Raw genomic sequence first — 16,404 nt, 5'->3', positions numbered from 1 at the left:
TGTTTACCTAGATGAAAACAATTACTATGTTTATCCTTCGACGCTTCTCAATGAACTGGTAATGTTTTCGATATATCTCTTAACTTATTGTACACAAAGGTATACGGTTTTGGGACATGTAGGTATACAAATAAGTGAGTCATGATCTACCTGCGGGATATTTTTTAAAATTTATTGTGTAAAGGTATACGGAGCTTTAAAATATGCGAGGAGGTTCTTGAATCGGCAAATTTTTTGGGGGGATACGTTCGAGGAGGAGGTCAATTAACTTAATACTAGTAAGTGAGTCATGATCTACCTGCGAGATATTTTTTTAATTTATTATGCAGAGGTATACGGAGTTATAAATATACATGTATACAAACGCACTCCATGCATCCTCCTCCTCCCCAATAAGTTTCAGGAGCGGTGAGGGTTTATAAACGCCTGCGAAATGTGGTATTGACGTAGTTCTTTCATAACAAGTAGAAGTGTACAACATTAAATTGTAAAATGGTCGTGTGTGAGGATTGTGGAAAAAGTTTTACTCGAGTTGACAATTTAAAAAGACATCAACGATTATCTTGTATTGGCAAGAGAATCAAGCTTGACGCACCGCAAATTCCAAAAGCAGTAAAATGTGAGGCTTGCGATGATTATGTAAATAGACAATGTTACTCTGCACATTTACGAAGCAACGCACACAAGCGTAACGCTTTTGTTATAATCGATGACGGAGTGGAGAGAATAGCTGGAGCATTCGGTGACAAAATTGTCAGTTATCGAATAAGTGAAGAAGGTTTTTTGTGGATTTGGATGAATTTTCTCATAGAATTCGAGAAAAAATACTAAATCTAATACAAAGCGCAATCGATATTCACCGAAATGTAAAATTAAATATGGAATGTTTTGGTTTGTATTTTTTACAATCAAAGGAAGACTGTGAAATAAAATCATTCAATACGAAAAATAAGGTAGTATCATTAGCGTCGGATCTGTATAAAATATATAAGGAATTTATTGATGAAATTTCATCAAAAATGTCAGAATTCCAGGAACGAGATTCAGGTAAGCGTAATGTGACATAATATACCTATATATTAAAAAATAAATGTTTCAATATTTTATTTAGGATGGACTTTAATGCAAATTCTCTATATGGAGTTAAATTTAAACAAATATAATCCTATCAGAGCATCTAATTACATCGATCTACCATCGCAAATAAAAGCAAAGCGTGCTGTGATAAATATACAAAACGCGGATGATGCATGTTTTGCATGGGCTGTAACATCCGCACTACATGAACCGAACGGTTTACCACAGAGGACATCTTCGTATCCGAATTACCTAGACTGCGGCTTAGACTATTCAAATATTGTTTTTCCAGTTAAATTACGAGATATACCTGTATTTGAAAAGCAGAACAAACTATCTATTAATGTATATGGAATAAATGAGTATTTTAAAGACGGTGTTATGAATTATGACATAATTACAATGTATATATGTCGACAAAAAGAAGAAAGACATATAAATTTATTATTGGTTACAAATGATTCCGGGAATAGTCACTATTGTTGGATAAAAAATCTGTCTCGATTACTATCATCGCAAGCATCGCAGAATGGTCATGAAAAGTATATTTGCGACGGATGCTTGGTATTCTTTACGTCAGAAAATAAACTTATCCGTCATCAAAGTGACGATTGCAGCAAGGTAAGGGCAATTTTACCAACAACAAATTTAAAAATAAATAAATATGGAAATGAAGAAAAGGAAAATATACTACAGTTCGAAAATTTTGAACGACAATTAAAAATACCGTTCGTGGTGTATGCAGATTTTGAAGCATTACAGAAACCGATCGCCGATGCGGAAGCAACAGAACTTAACGATGATAATTCATACTCCGTCAAATGTTTCAAACACGAACCTTATGCATTTGCATATTATATAAAATGTTCATATGACGAATCATTGTCGAAGTTTGAAATATATCGCGGATGTAATGCTGCTCAAATTTTCATGAGCAAGTTGGAACATGACGTTCTGAATATATACAAAAATTATTTAAGCCAACCAAAAGAAATGCTCCCATTACCACCTATTGATAGATTAATACATGAGATGCAGGATATCTGTCACATTTGTTCGCACAAAATAAAAGAAGGTAATAAAGTGTGCGATCATGATCACCTAACTGGGTTGTATAGAGGACCCGCACATGCTGTATGTAACATCAATTATCAATTACCAAAGTTCATACCGATATTCTTTCACAATCTTTCGAACTACGATTGTCATATGTTTGTGAAAGATATGGCATTAAAAGAAGAAGACGTGGACGTTATAGCACAGAATAAAGAAAAGTATATATCATTTTCGAAAAAAATTATCGTAGGAGAAAACATTGACAGCAAGGGAAAGCTAAGGCGGGTTCATATGAAATTGAGATTTGTGGATTCATTTAGGTTTATGGCTTTATCGCTAGAGAAGTTGGGTTCATTTTTGGAAGACAACCAATGCGTTCAAATCAGAAAATATTTTAGGAACGAAGAACAGTTTCGACTTATACGTCAGAAAGGAGTTTTTCCGTATTCCTTTGTGGATTCATTCGAAAAGCTGAATCTTACCGCTCTGCCAGATCGAAGTAGTTTTTACAATACTTTATGCGACGATAGTATAACCGAAGAAAATTATTGTCGTGCACAAACGGTGTGGAACTTATTTAACTGTCGCACTTTAGGCGAATATAGCGACATTTATTTAACGTCTGACGTTTTACTTTTGGCGGACGTATTTGAGAATTTCCGAACCATCTCGATGAAGTATTACTCTTTAGATCCATGTCATTACTTCACAGCGCCGGGCTTCGGTTGGGATGCATTATGACGAATGACAGGGGTAAAATTAGAATTATTAACGGACATAGACATGTTACACTTCTTTAAAAATGGTATTCGCGGTGGATTAAGTATGTGCACTAAACGCAGTGCGAAGGCTAACAATAAATTAATGATGGAATTTGATGAAACCAAAGACCCATCTTATATTTTGTATCTCGACGCTACGAATTTGTATGGACACGCAATGAGACGAAAATTACCGACGGGGGGATTTCGATGGCTATCAGATGAAGAGATTCAAAAGTTAGATATTTACAATACGGAAGACGATTCCGAAAAGGGTTACGTGTTCGAGGTAGATTTAGAGTATCCGGAAGCAATACATGATGAACACAACGATTTGCCATTTTGTCCAGAACGGATTGTACCCCCAGGTTCAAAAAATGCAAAGTTAATAGCAAATTTGGAAAATAAAACAAAATACATCATTCATTACGTGAATCTAAAGCAGTGTATCAAGTTCGGATTGAAACTAACGAAGATTTACAGAGTATTAGAATTTAAACAATCCAACTGGATGCGGAGCTACATCGATTTCAATTCCGATAAACGTGCGAAAGCTAAGAATGAATTTGAAAAAAATCATTACAAAGCAATGAATAACATCGTATACGGTAAGACAATGGAAAATGTGGAAAAGCGAGTGGATATAAGACTAGTTACCCACTGGGAATGTCGTCATAAGAAACCGGGCGTGGAAGCCCTAATAGCTAAACCAAATTTTAAATCTTCGAAAATATTTTGCGATAATTTGATAGCCGTTCAATTGAACGTCGCGGAAGTTCGTTATTGCAAACCGCTGTATGTGGGTTTCAGTATATTAGAGCTTTCGAAAACCGTAATGTACAGCTTCTTCTATGATTACTTAAAAGTTAAATATGGAAATAACATAACACTTTTATACACCGATACTGATTCCCTAATCCTAGAAATTACTACTCCCAATGTATATGAGGATATAAAAGAAAATATTGAATTTTTTGACACGTCCAATTATCCGTTAGAGAATATACACAATATACCTCGCGGTCGATCTGTGTTGGGAAGAATGAAAGATGAATATCCAAACAGGTGCATAACGTCATTTGTTGGAACAGGAGCTAAGGCGTACTGCATCACCTTGTTGAATGATAATGTAAAGAAGGCTAAAGGAGTAAAGAAATATGTTATAGATAAACATTTAAGCGTGACCGATTATAAACGTGTGGTTGAATGTGGCGGATCGGTTCATAAAAAAATGTACATTTTTAAGTCAGAATTTCATACTATGTATACCGAATTAAAGAATAAAATTGCTCTTTCATCGTGCGATGATAAACGATACATATTACCGAACGGATGTAATACTTTGGCGTGGGGTCATTGGTTGATAAAAAGATTGAATGCGAATAAATGAATTTAATTTAAAAAAAATTGTAAAGAATAATAATAATAATGTATTTGTAATGTTCGATTGTTAATAAAGTCTTGTAAACTTTTAAATAGGTCTTTATACGTTTTAAAGAACGTTAGTTTTTGAGATCCAAGAATTATGAGACGGACCTAATCCTAACCATTTCACAAACACTTGATTTCCTTTTCGCCGTAGCACTTTTTCCACCAAGTAGACGTCAGGATATTTAACTTTTTGTAATTCCTCTCGATAAAAACCACCCATAATTTTTTCATTGGATGCATCTTTGAGCAGATATGTTGTTGGGAAAGTATTACGAACAGAATGTATTGTAAACACTTCGTTAGACCAATTGGGAGTATAGTTTTTGGTGAAGGCGTGTCGATGCTTGCTCACTCTGACGTGATCACCGACATTAAATTTTTTGGTATAAGGATCGACAATTTTTATGTAATTATATACAGTTTTTAACAGTGTCGATGCGTTTCTGTTATTTACCTCGCTAGGTTTCATTCCTATCGTCCTGTGAACTTGGTTGTTATAATCCAGAATTAATTTGGGAAGCAATTCCAACCAACGATAGTTACCTTGCATACTAAATTCTTTCCACATTTTTTCTTTTATTGTTCTATTAAACCGTTCAACAATAGAACTCTTTAAATTGGAAAATGAACTGTAGTGATTGATGTGATATCGTGACATGAGCTTTTTAAAATCCTCATTGTAAAATTCTTTTCCGTTATCCGTTTGCAGATTCTTCGGTATGTTTTTCCGCTTTTCCGATAGAATTGTTTCCATAGCTCGCGTAACTTCTTTGCCAGTTTTGTTTTTTAGTGGTACAGCCCATCCATACTTTGAGAAAGCATTAATAACTGTTAGAATATATTTAAAATTACCATTTGCTTTTGAATAAGGTATCATCTCCACTAAATCAGCTTGAAATAAGTCCGTTAAACCTTTTATAATAACACGTCTGCGTTTATACTTTTTCCTCGCGGACGCGTGCAACTCGTTTACGACGGACCTTTTAATATCGCTCATTTTCTGGATATTTCAATGAGCAGTTCTACCATAAATGGTTTCTTGAGTAAAGTGGTCTTCGTTGTGGGTTTGCAAACTATTTTATCTCCAAAGAAGAGAACATTTAACTTTTTATTTGGATCGAAGATACTCCCGTTAATAATCATTTCAACGTCTCCTTCAAATCGGTATTTCACTATTTCACCAATATATAAAAAGTTTATATATTTACTTACGTAACCTAAATTTTGAATAATGTAATAATTATCCGTTGTATCCGTAGTTCCATCTCCGCTAAACGTAAGTATAGTTGGTTGTTTGAAATATCGTTGTAAGTTTTCACGTTTATTAAAATGAGCAGCAATGTTGTGTCCGTGTACGTGTTTACCAAACTTATCGATCGTCATACTAGACGAATGTTTTCCGAACTTGCTTAAACTCATCTGCTCTAGTTCACAAACGTCGGTGTTTTAAAACAAAAAATGTGAGAGTCGTATATTTATGATAATATTTTAACGTATAATCTCGGCCTCTGTTAGCTCCGATATTATTGATGATATTTCATTGACATGTGCAGAATGACCTGCAGTTTGCGAGGCCATCAACAAACGCAGTCTGTCGACAAGTTCGTTGGGATCGTCCCAATACTCGTATTCGATAAGAGCCCCAGGAACGACTTGTTTTTGTAATGCACCACCGACTTTTTTCTTCGGATTCGGCCAGTATTTAGCCCAATGCACCTTGGGTTTGTTACCTTCAACGATAGGCTTGATAATATTCTGAAATTTCCCACTGTCGTCCTCAGTAGTCATACCTGCCTCTGGAATGTAATTAATGTACGGAGCATTTGAACGTAGTAAGATATCTTTGTAGTTGCGCATGTCCTGAATTGTAAATTTGCCCGGTTCGTTTTTAAATAGTAAATCATATAAACCAACGGTTCCCGTATATTTGAAGTTTCCAACGTGAATATCCTGATCCTCAAAGTGAACAGGACTGACTCCAATGTAGAAACCTTCGGGAGTTTCGCGAACACCGTATAAACGATCATAATCATCTTTTAAATCAGTTGTTAAACCAACAATATACGTTCTGGGCAAAGGATGAAACTGACTCAAAGCGGCTTGTACCTCTGGAGACTCCAATCTTTCTTCTATTTCATCTTTAAGTCGTTCTATTCGATTATGTGCGTCCGAAATAAGAGCTCCGGTATCCTCGCTAGAATCGAGGAGTTCTTCTTCTTCGCCCGGCGGAACTTCATATACTTCTTCTTCTGCATGAGCTAATGGACCAAGAGGAGAAGACGTGGGAGAAGATACCAACCTTTTTTCAGGAGTCGATGTAGCAAATTTTCGTCGTTGTTCTTTTAATGGAACTTTCGGTTTTCGAATAAAATATTCGGTCTCGGTTTTAGCTGGTACGTCAGAAATATCCGGCGAGTAGCGTTGTATCTTAGATATCAATTTTTCTTCTTTTGGAGATAAACTTCGTTTTGGAATGGATAGTAAAGGCGCAGTGTCAAGTTTTGCGACAATATCCTGTAAGGGCCTTGCGATGGGTGCATATGCGGTTTCCGACCGAATCCTTGACTCCTCTAAGTCTTCTTTTAAAGAACGAATTTTGTCTCTCACAACTTCTCGTGCCGCGATAAGTTCTGCAGCTATCGTCTTGTTCATTGTATGATGTATGTGAAGTTACTACGAACTGTACAGCTGAAGTCGTTAGTTTTAAACTTCAATGAATTTATCAAAACCCTTACGGTAACGTCCCTTAGATACACTACAATCTAAATCAATAACTAGGATGCCGTGTCTATTCTCCCAATAAGCATCGCTAATTTCCTTTAGCCGATGAAACTCCATATCGCTCATTATGTGATCTTCAAATACGTGTTTTAAATTTGTTAAGTCTTGTTTAAATAACACCAAAAAGTTACAATTATCGCGAACTAATTGTTTTGGAATTGCACTATAACTTTGACAAATTAGAAAACAATCAATGTTTTTATGTCGACCATACGAAAAAAATTCCTTAATGACATTTTGACCTGTACAGGAAACATCGTCAAATACGACTACCGAATATTCTTTCGCATCTTCCGGTCGAATGAACTCGTCTATATTAGAAAATTCATAGTAACCGCAATCTTTTATAGGTTCAATTAAACGTCTTAAAAAATCGTACTTATTTTGGTATAACGAATTAGAGCATAAGTACAAGTTTAGGAAGCGCAACCCATTACGTGCAACTAAAAGCGATAACATAGCATTTGTTTTTCCGACACCTGAGGGTCCTACAATTAAACCTCGCTTACATTTTCCACCAAATAAATTGCTGTGTCTTGTAAAGTGTTCTTCGACCGAACCATTACTAAAATTTACTATAGGCAGTGTTAGAAGTTGCGGTAAACATTTTAATTTCTCGTCGATCATGATTCTCGTACTAAATGAATTGGATAAGACTGAATGAAAATATAGCAAAAGAAACTATATATACATATATTTAAGAATAATAATAATAATAATAATAATAATAATAATAATAATAAGTATAATACCTTAACCATTTAACCTAACATAACCTAACCTAACCTAACCTAAGGAAGAGGAGGAAAAATGGTTACCACTCCTCCTCCTCTTCCTGCTCATCCCGCACTTCATACGGGGGCGGAGGCGCTGCAGGTGTCGGTGTCGGAGGTTCTATCCCAGTCGAACAATGGTGTATGTGCATGTTTTGAACATGCACCTGCCCTCTCACCACTGCCGACTCTGAGACAATACTGTTTACCTAAGAAGATTATGAAATTAAAAACGTGCAAAAAAGATTATAGATATAGCCTACCAGCTGAAACAGGGTATCTACTTTGACCTCCAATGACGCAACTCTTCGCTCCAACGTGAGCACCCTCCCGAAGTTGTTGCTACCGGACATCTTTTTAGCTAGGAAGGGAAGTTATTAGTATGTAAAGAAGACAAAATGAATTCTGCTTTTTTCATTTCAACGGTTAATGTTGCAACGGTGATGTCGAGTGACGTTGTTAAAGAGTGGTTAGAACTCGACGCCAGCCCTTCCCTAAACTGTGCAAGTTCTCTCAAAGAGGTCTGCAATTGAAGTACCTTTGCATGAAGGTCTTTATAAAAATTTTGATACAAAATATTAATTTCGGTCAAAATCTCCTCTTTGGTTGTTTCTACTGCTGCACACATTGCATTTGAAAAAAGGCTGGCAGGTACATCGGAAATGACTGAAGTAGCGGGAATTGTGTCCACCCTTAAGATTTGTACTTTCGGGCTTAATGAGGGAACTTCTATGGTAGGAATGTTTATGTTAGTAGGGGGAGTGGGAATCGACGAAGCTTTAGAAGAAGAAGCTTTAGAAGAAGAAGCCTTAGAAACAAAAGCTGCATTAATAGCTTTAAGGTATGTCCGGTTTTCGGTGCAGTGTTGGGATACCGCCATTAAAGAAAGAGAGTCGTTGGACTCATCGCCGCTAGCCACTTCCGAGTGTGTCACTTCAACCTTTGACAGAGTCGCAGGTTCAACTGACACACGCTTGTGTTTGGTACTTCGCGAACGAGCACGGGTCTCCCGTCGAAGCTCTCTATACTTATCTGGCGGTAACCACACACCTGCACCCTTCTTCCGGTGTTCACGGTTCCCCGACTTTCGACGAAGTGAAAGTGAAAGGTGTTTCACATTCTTATCGTCGACTTTCGAGGAACCTGCGATGTTTGGAAGCGCCGTAGCTTGCTGCACATTAGATTCAACGTTTGGATCCATCGGCTGCTCATTAGGCTGCACGTTTGGATCCAGAGCCTTCTCAACAGTCGACATGTTCAACAGGTTTATGTCAAAACTGTTTAACAGAAAGGATTCCTGGCTGGCGAAACCCGGAGCAGTTAAATCAATTTGACTAAAACCGTCTTGAGACATCTTGATAAGAAAAGAAAATTAATTAATTTTATTTTAATAAAAAAAACATGTATACTTACATCGCTTGATGAAAAATACAGTTGCACGTTAAAATCTAACTGCAGAGGGTGCTTGTCAACAAAGTGCTGAATGATAGGATATGAATGATAAAACGTTCGAAAAAATAAAGTTATGCTTACCAATAAAAGTTAACTTGAAAAAATAGAAGGAGCTATAGGAATGAAAAACACAAGATTAAAAACAATATATGTCAAGAAAGGAGACTATACTTACCAGAAAAAAGTTGCTGAAATTACGATGTTAAAAACTGATCGGTCTAATCGAACTGATCAGCAGTAAGCTCCTGTAGGAATTGGGAAAAAAATATCAATTTAACATAACAAACAAATAAACAAGTTGTACTCACAAAAACAAAGTAGAACGAGCTGTCATGATGAAATAAAGCAAGAATATATTATATAAACATGGAAGTAGAAAAGGTTACTTACCAAATAAAACACAGCAAAAAAAGAGAAAGCTGAATGAGCAAGGATGTCTAGGAGTGGAAAAAACAATTTTAAATATTATATAAACATGCAAAACAAATATAGTTATACTCACCAAAAAAGAGAAAGTTGTAGAAAGAGCTGTAGTGATGGAGAGAAAATGAACGTTATATAAACATGATAATAAAGAAGGTTGTACTTACCAAAAAACTGAAGAACACAAACACTTAAGTGACTTTCAAAGGCTGGGAGGTGCCTTCTTATACTAGAGTAATGAAGGGGGGCGTGGGGTGGGGCGTGACAAGGGGGAGGAGTGGGGAATGGGCGGAGTTAGAGTGGGGGTACTTTTTTTCTGGCTCTACTTTCCTGGCAACCGGGGGGGGGGGGGTGGGGGGAATTTTAGATTTCCCCCACTCCCATCCCCACTCTTCCATCTCCACTTTGGGAGGAGCCTGAGGAGGAGCATGGGAGGAGCATAGGAGGAGCTTCAATAAACAATCCTTTTCCCTTTTTCTTTTTTTTTTTTTTTTTTCTTCCTTTTTTCTTCCTTTTTTTCCCCTTTCTTTCTTCCTTTTTTTCTTCCAATTTAATACTTTTTCAATGTACAACCCAAGTCATACCAACCCAACCCAATGTATACATACCATGTATTCATTTAGATTAACTATTTTTTCTTTTAAATTAAAACAACTTTTTACACTTTTTACAATCTTTTATTATTATTAATTTACAATCTATAACTGACAATGTTTATATACTAAACCATACATAAAGAACAATCCTTTCTTGCCGATGGTGGACCATCAATATGCGTTTCCCAATGAGGCAAATTATAATGTTCAAAACAGGGCAGCTTGCTTTGTAATCGCTCATCGTTTCTATACTTCAACGGTAATTTAAACCAAACCGCCGCCAAATCTAATGGCTTTACTTTATTGATATAATAATCGATTGGTAAATAACATAATTCGTAGTTTTTAATATTCGCAAAAGATAAATCAGATTCGTATCTTTCCATAATATCCCACACTTTATTAATTATAAAAGTTGAAAGTCCCAATCTGGTAACTAACCGCCAAAGACGTTCCATCTTGAACTGCTCTACCGCTACTACCCGTCTGCCTTTCTCAATTCGTTTACATATAGTTATAGATGTCTGAATACGTATGAAAATAAATAAAAAACATTCGATAAGGAGCACATACTTGGTCTCTTTTTATGATAGGGACACATCGGCGCACCAACCTCCAATTTGCATTCATTTTCCGGCAATTCTTTTACCGGTATTGTTAAAATTCTTCTTAAAAATGTAGCTTTCTCACGTCCTTTTACGTACGCTACTTTTGTCGAACGACACAAATAACAAACGATCTCATCGAAACGAGACGCAGGAACAAACCCGTCGTTCCAATCAATACAATGATGATGACTCATTAACCAATTCGCCGTATTGCGAAATTTGGTAGATAGTGAAGAAAAGCTTCGACTAGGTTGAAACACGTAATGACTTATACAATGATTACTGTCGTAAGAAGCCAGTTCCTTTGGGATAAATTCTTCATCGTTTATCGTGAAACCTTGAATGTCCAAAATAATAAAATCCCTTTGAAAAACCATAATATCCATAATATACCACTATATGCAAACGTTTCCTTCGATGTTTAGAGATACACTAAATGACGTTGCTTCAACAGTACCACTATATTAATTGCTTAACCATTTTCGTAAGAGGCGAATACACAAATGCTCTGTCATGCAGAATTAATGCGTAAGCTGTCGTACCTTCCGGAATTGGATTTTTCGTTGAATACTCGATTTTTATTTCTACTCCGGTTTTATGTATTGCTTCCTGTTGATACGTGCAATCGATTCCAATTAACGGCGCGTAAGTTTTAAATTCTTCCGGTGAAAACAAAGGTTCGCTTTCTTGATAGTAGTATGCTTGCTGAAATCTTGAATACATATCATACAAAATCGCATAGTGATTGTTATCAAAATCCACATTCAAATTATCGTACGGAAAACGTTCTCCATTCAAGAAAACGGTTACGTTCGTTAAGTTTATATTATCAAATAATGCCATGTTTCCTTTAAATATACCCTTTCGATTTGTTTGAAATCCGATGATTATAAATCTAGGCGTTTCCAATTGTGGAGCAGTTTTGACGGACCAAGATTGCTTCGTAGTTTGAGGTAATTGAGGGTACTCGTGTATTTCCCACGATCGAAAAGGAACGTGAATGTCTACGTTTCTTTCTGATAGTTTTGTTAATGCCAACTGTTCGCGCAATCCTACCGCCACGTGAGGAACTCTCCATATAATTTTATTAATGATCAATTTCAATTTTTCGTCGTTCGGAGCGGCTGCTGGTTGAAAGATGACGTCCGTATCATCGTGTCCGCGAATTAGCACAAGTTCCTGTCGAACGTTCATCATGATCTTTCTGAAATCTTCTGCGAATCCTAGCAACGTTTTTAGCGGAACGCTAAGACCGAAATTTCCATTTTTATCTAAAGCCTTTGAAACACCCGCTATATCATCTTTCCAAGGTTTTATGTGCCAACCGGCGTTCTCTAATTTCACCACCTCGTTCTGTGTAGATGAGAAATAACCCTTCATGCATGAGCTTATACCGACGTTCCGCACACCATCAACATGTACTCCGTTAATAAGATATCGAATATCGCTAAACATAAATGCAACGGGATTGTTAACCAATTGCCCCGTTGCGCTAGCATCTTTTGTTATACTTCCGTCCGCGGCTAACTTACGAACGCTACCCTCGACGTATAGGTAACTCTCGCTCGGTAAAGTATAATTATCTATTTCCGGAATTGAAATTCTAATTTCGTCATTGTTATCGAACGTGGTCGATCCAAACGGTTGATGCGAATGGAATTCATAACTTACGATAGAGTGATCTGTTTTTATCTTATCCGTTACTTTTAAAATGTCCATTACTTTAACACTTCGTATCCTAACTGAACTAAATACCTTCGATTGACTGGTGATAATCGATGAATGGATCGTCTGCCGCTACGTTGACTGATGACGCGCGCTTTATAGTTTTCTCCATTAAACAATTTTCTCGCTCTGTCTCTTCTTGACCACCGCATTCTTTTGTTTTGATATAACACTGTCATAACGTTAGTCAAATTTAAATAATTCAATTTATCGATCTCAGGTGAACTCTCACTGTTATTTCTTCTTCTCTGAAGTCTACCAAGTTTCCGTCCTGATCAAGTATACGTACTGTTAAGCTACTAATCACGTTCGTTAAAACCGGTAAATAAATAGGTAGTTGTGGTGATTCGATTATTTTAAAACCTGCCGGAACGTTTGGGAAAAAATGATATAAAACGTGCACGGGAACTCCGTTATTATACGATCCCGTCACTAAATTACAATAAATTTGTAAGGCGTTCGTTTTATTTATGTTTACTACGAAATCGGATTCCACTTCCGTATCTCTAGGTAATATTTGAGGCTTGAAGCCAAGTAACGGCCCTATAGAATTATCGCATGCAAAATTAATTCGACGGGTACTTTTTATTAAAGAATGTTGTGTGTTATTATTCCCCTTAATCCTTATTACGACACTTTTAGCGTGTCTTTTGTCTAGCTGTTCATTCACGAACTCGGCAATATCATCAATATCGTACGTTCCAACAGGTACTATTATATTGTTTTTAAAATGTCCTGTCTTATCTTCGTATTGGATTACGTTGTTGTTTTTATTAACGTTTGCTAAACTATTAAACGTTTCGAAATTCAAAAGAGCCAACTCGTAACTACCAAATTCGTTCAAATAGATCGGAGGATTAAAATTACAAGTCAATTCAGATGACTTTCCAGTCAACGTAAATGTATATGTCGTGTGTATTGCTTCTTTCTCCATTACTTCTGAACGTCTAAACGTCTCTAGACTCTAATAGGTTCTTTTATTACTTAGAAACTTCAGACACAACTGTCCGCAATTTTGATCTATTTCTCTTTGATATCGACAGTAATTATACTTTACTTGACCACCCCTACCGTCTGACAGCAAATATTGTTCAATTTCTAATGGCGGTCTTAAATCACCGTAACTGTCGAAATAGTATATGTCCTTGTCGTCTTTCTTATAGGCGACCCAATGAGTCCCTCGTCCTTTCAAGTTATCCAAGTTAACAATACCTCTTTCCTTCTTTTTAATCTTACTCGGGAGATTGTCTCTCATAAATATACCCCGAAAATGTGGAATTTTTAGTACTTTCGCAAACTTTTCCAACTCGACGTTAGTTAACGCACGACGAGGTATTCGAACTAGTTTTTTGAACTAGTGGTTATACCGCAACCTTTCTTATAGGGCTTATTGAAGTAACCTGTGCCGCCAACATTATTCCCCTTTCTTATATGGTTTTATATAAAATCCGCTACCTACGGCCTTTGCTTCCATAGCCTTGTTATGTCTTCGTTCTTCATCTAATTGCTCTCTAGCTGTTTTCGCGTTGTTTATAGTTCTTGCAATAGCGGCAGCACCACCGCCGATACTACCTAGGGCACCTAAAGCTGCGAACAGGGGAATTAAAGGTAAAAATCCTCCCGTTTTCGGAATTCGAATAACTCGACCTCTAGGTTCGGAAATTCTTTTTCTTATCTTTTTCAAAGCTCCGTACGCCGCTTTAACGTTTGTCAACAAATTCTTAGCACCTGATCTCGATATTGCGTTGCGAGCGAATCGAAGTGCATCTACAAAAGATATAGCTCCACCACGCTTTACACGCGTTCGGACTTTTTTTAAAGGTCGTCGACCCGTACGATTTCTTTTTCTACCTACGCCCATACCGACCGCTACTTTTGCTTTCATTAAGGCGGCAACTGCGGACGATGCCACTTTTTCTCCAAGAGTAGACTCTTTATTTCGTATTCGTTCTTTCGCTGCTTTATATAATGCTCTGTCTGCGTCGTGTCTAAATTTTAAATTTGAACTGACCGTATATGCTATATCGTGTTTCTTACACGCTTCGTCTAATGGATTCACGCCTCGATCTCCTCTCGATAATCTCTTTTCCAACTTGGTACCCGGTCCACAAAAATTATATCCTGGCAAATGAAGTTCTATCGGAAGTTTATCTATCAACTTGTTAAAAAATCCTCGACCAATTCGTTTGCCTGTCAAACGATAACTGTTACGATTAGGTTCTAACAAATTCATTTTATAATTTCACTCCTTCTTCCTTTTCTTCACAGTTAAAAACTAGAAATGAAGCTCTGCTGTTGTGCTTTAAGCTTTTATTCCTTTTAAATATTTTACAAAAACAGTTTTGCTCTTAATTTATACTTAAATCTATTAATATTATTATTATTCAGCTACACTTAAATCTACTAATATCCTAAAAATTAATTGTTACTCAGTTAAAAACATTTCGATTACTCTACAATGCTAAAACGTTCTTGATATATATTTAATCTATAATCTACATCTAAATATTTTTCTAATAACTTATTTACGTTTCTTATCCTAGTCTTAAATCTAATTCCGTCCAACATCTTTTCTTCCCAGTCACTTATCCTTGATTGTCTGTAAGCAAACGTCCAAGTGTGCATTCGGTACACTCTATTTTTCGATTCGCAAAACGTCACTTTTTTTTCCATTTTATTCACTTCACATCTTCATTAATGCGTGCAAATCTAAATCCAGTAATACCTTATCCATACCGTATACGAGCAGTTCTTTAGTTACGCACAAATGTTCACTTGGTGCACCGTTTGAAGCAACCAATATATTCGATTTTATATCACCTTGCATTGTTGATACCACATCGATCACGCTATCGTAATAATTTTTATATTCCATACACTTTAATACTTCTACCCTACTCGAAACTAAATCGCTAAGTTTCCACAATTCGTGTAACGAGTCGTAAGCCAGGTAAAATATTTCTGACCCCCTTTCCATTTTCAACACTTTTCGTACATTTTCTATCCATTGGCTGCTGCAGGTCACGCCGCTTACAACGAAATGTGGTGGTGCCGATAAATCACCAACAAAACTATTCATAATCAATTGTCTGCTATTAATCACATTTTTCCATTCGTCTTCGGTAAAAGTTATGCATTGTCCTTTTCCCATTAATCTTATAACCGGATCAAAATGTAGATTGGCAGACATGCCAACCGATATCCATTTCGTTCGACTTTTATTTAAATAATATGTACTCTCGGAGAATAATGGCGCTTGATTACCTTTTTGATTAGATTATTTTTCACTGCTTCATTTAATACTACGTTACTTGTGAAAGGTAACTTTCCACAATTTTCTACATAATGTTGTTGATTGCTAGGAAATACGTACTCCGCTAAGTCGGAAGCCAACAAATTAATTCCATCGAATACCACATCCTTTTTTCTTTGATTATCACTTCCTAGCGACACATTTGTTGCAGTTGTCTCATTACAATTACCCTCCATTTTGATGTTTCGGGCAGGTTTTTTATTTTCACCCTTTTCAAATGAATTTACAGCAGCTCTCTTAGTTGGACATTTGGGGTTCGGTCTGGTTGCCACTAAACATCAATATTATTGTTTACATTAGTACATTATCTACTTGTATTACATTTGAATTACTTACTCGTTACGTTAAAAATCCTCTGTACTAAATGCACCAAAAATCTACACGATATTTTTAATATGTACTAAATAC

At 36.4% G+C, this 16,404-nt stretch overlaps 2 protein-coding genes and 1 long non-coding RNA gene across 5 annotated transcripts; 2 read left to right on the top strand and 1 right to left on the bottom strand.

Moving 5' to 3' along the window:
* Positions 1-1,019: 1,019 nt before the first annotated feature.
* LOC139430134 (uncharacterized) lies at positions 1,020-2,874 on the top strand. The gene is made up of 2 exons (XM_071196786.1): positions 1,020-1,047; positions 1,112-2,874. The coding sequence occupies exons 1-2, from the start codon at positions 1,020-1,022 to the stop codon at positions 2,872-2,874; spliced, it is 1,791 nt and encodes a 596-aa protein (XP_071052887.1).
* A 3-nt stretch (positions 2,875-2,877) lies between these two features.
* LOC139430133 (uncharacterized) lies at positions 2,878-4,284 on the top strand. The gene has a single exon (XM_071196784.1). The coding sequence runs from the start codon at positions 2,878-2,880 to the stop codon at positions 4,282-4,284; it is 1,407 nt and encodes a 468-aa protein (XP_071052885.1).
* A 4,389-nt stretch (positions 4,285-8,673) lies between these two features.
* LOC139430049 (uncharacterized) lies at positions 8,674-9,807 on the bottom strand. 3 transcript variants are annotated; one of them, XR_011640617.1, is made up of 4 exons: positions 9,507-9,807; positions 9,413-9,444; positions 9,293-9,358; positions 8,674-9,233 (listed from the first exon to the last, which is right to left on the bottom strand). It is a non-coding gene; the product is annotated as an uncharacterized lncRNA (long non-coding RNA). The 3 variants fall into 3 exon arrangements; XR_011640618.1 differs by having other exon boundaries at positions 9,293-9,444; positions 9,507-9,576; positions 9,640-9,807; XR_011640616.1 differs by having other exon boundaries at positions 9,293-9,444.
* Between the last annotated feature and the right edge of the window lie 6,597 nt (positions 9,808-16,404).

This window comes from Onthophagus taurus, chromosome 6 (genome assembly GCF_036711975.1).
Source record: "Onthophagus taurus isolate NC chromosome 6, IU_Otau_3.0, whole genome shotgun sequence".
Lineage (NCBI taxonomy): Eukaryota > Metazoa > Arthropoda > Insecta > Coleoptera > Scarabaeidae > Onthophagus > Onthophagus taurus.
This window is presented reverse-complemented; position numbering and strand designations above follow the sequence as displayed.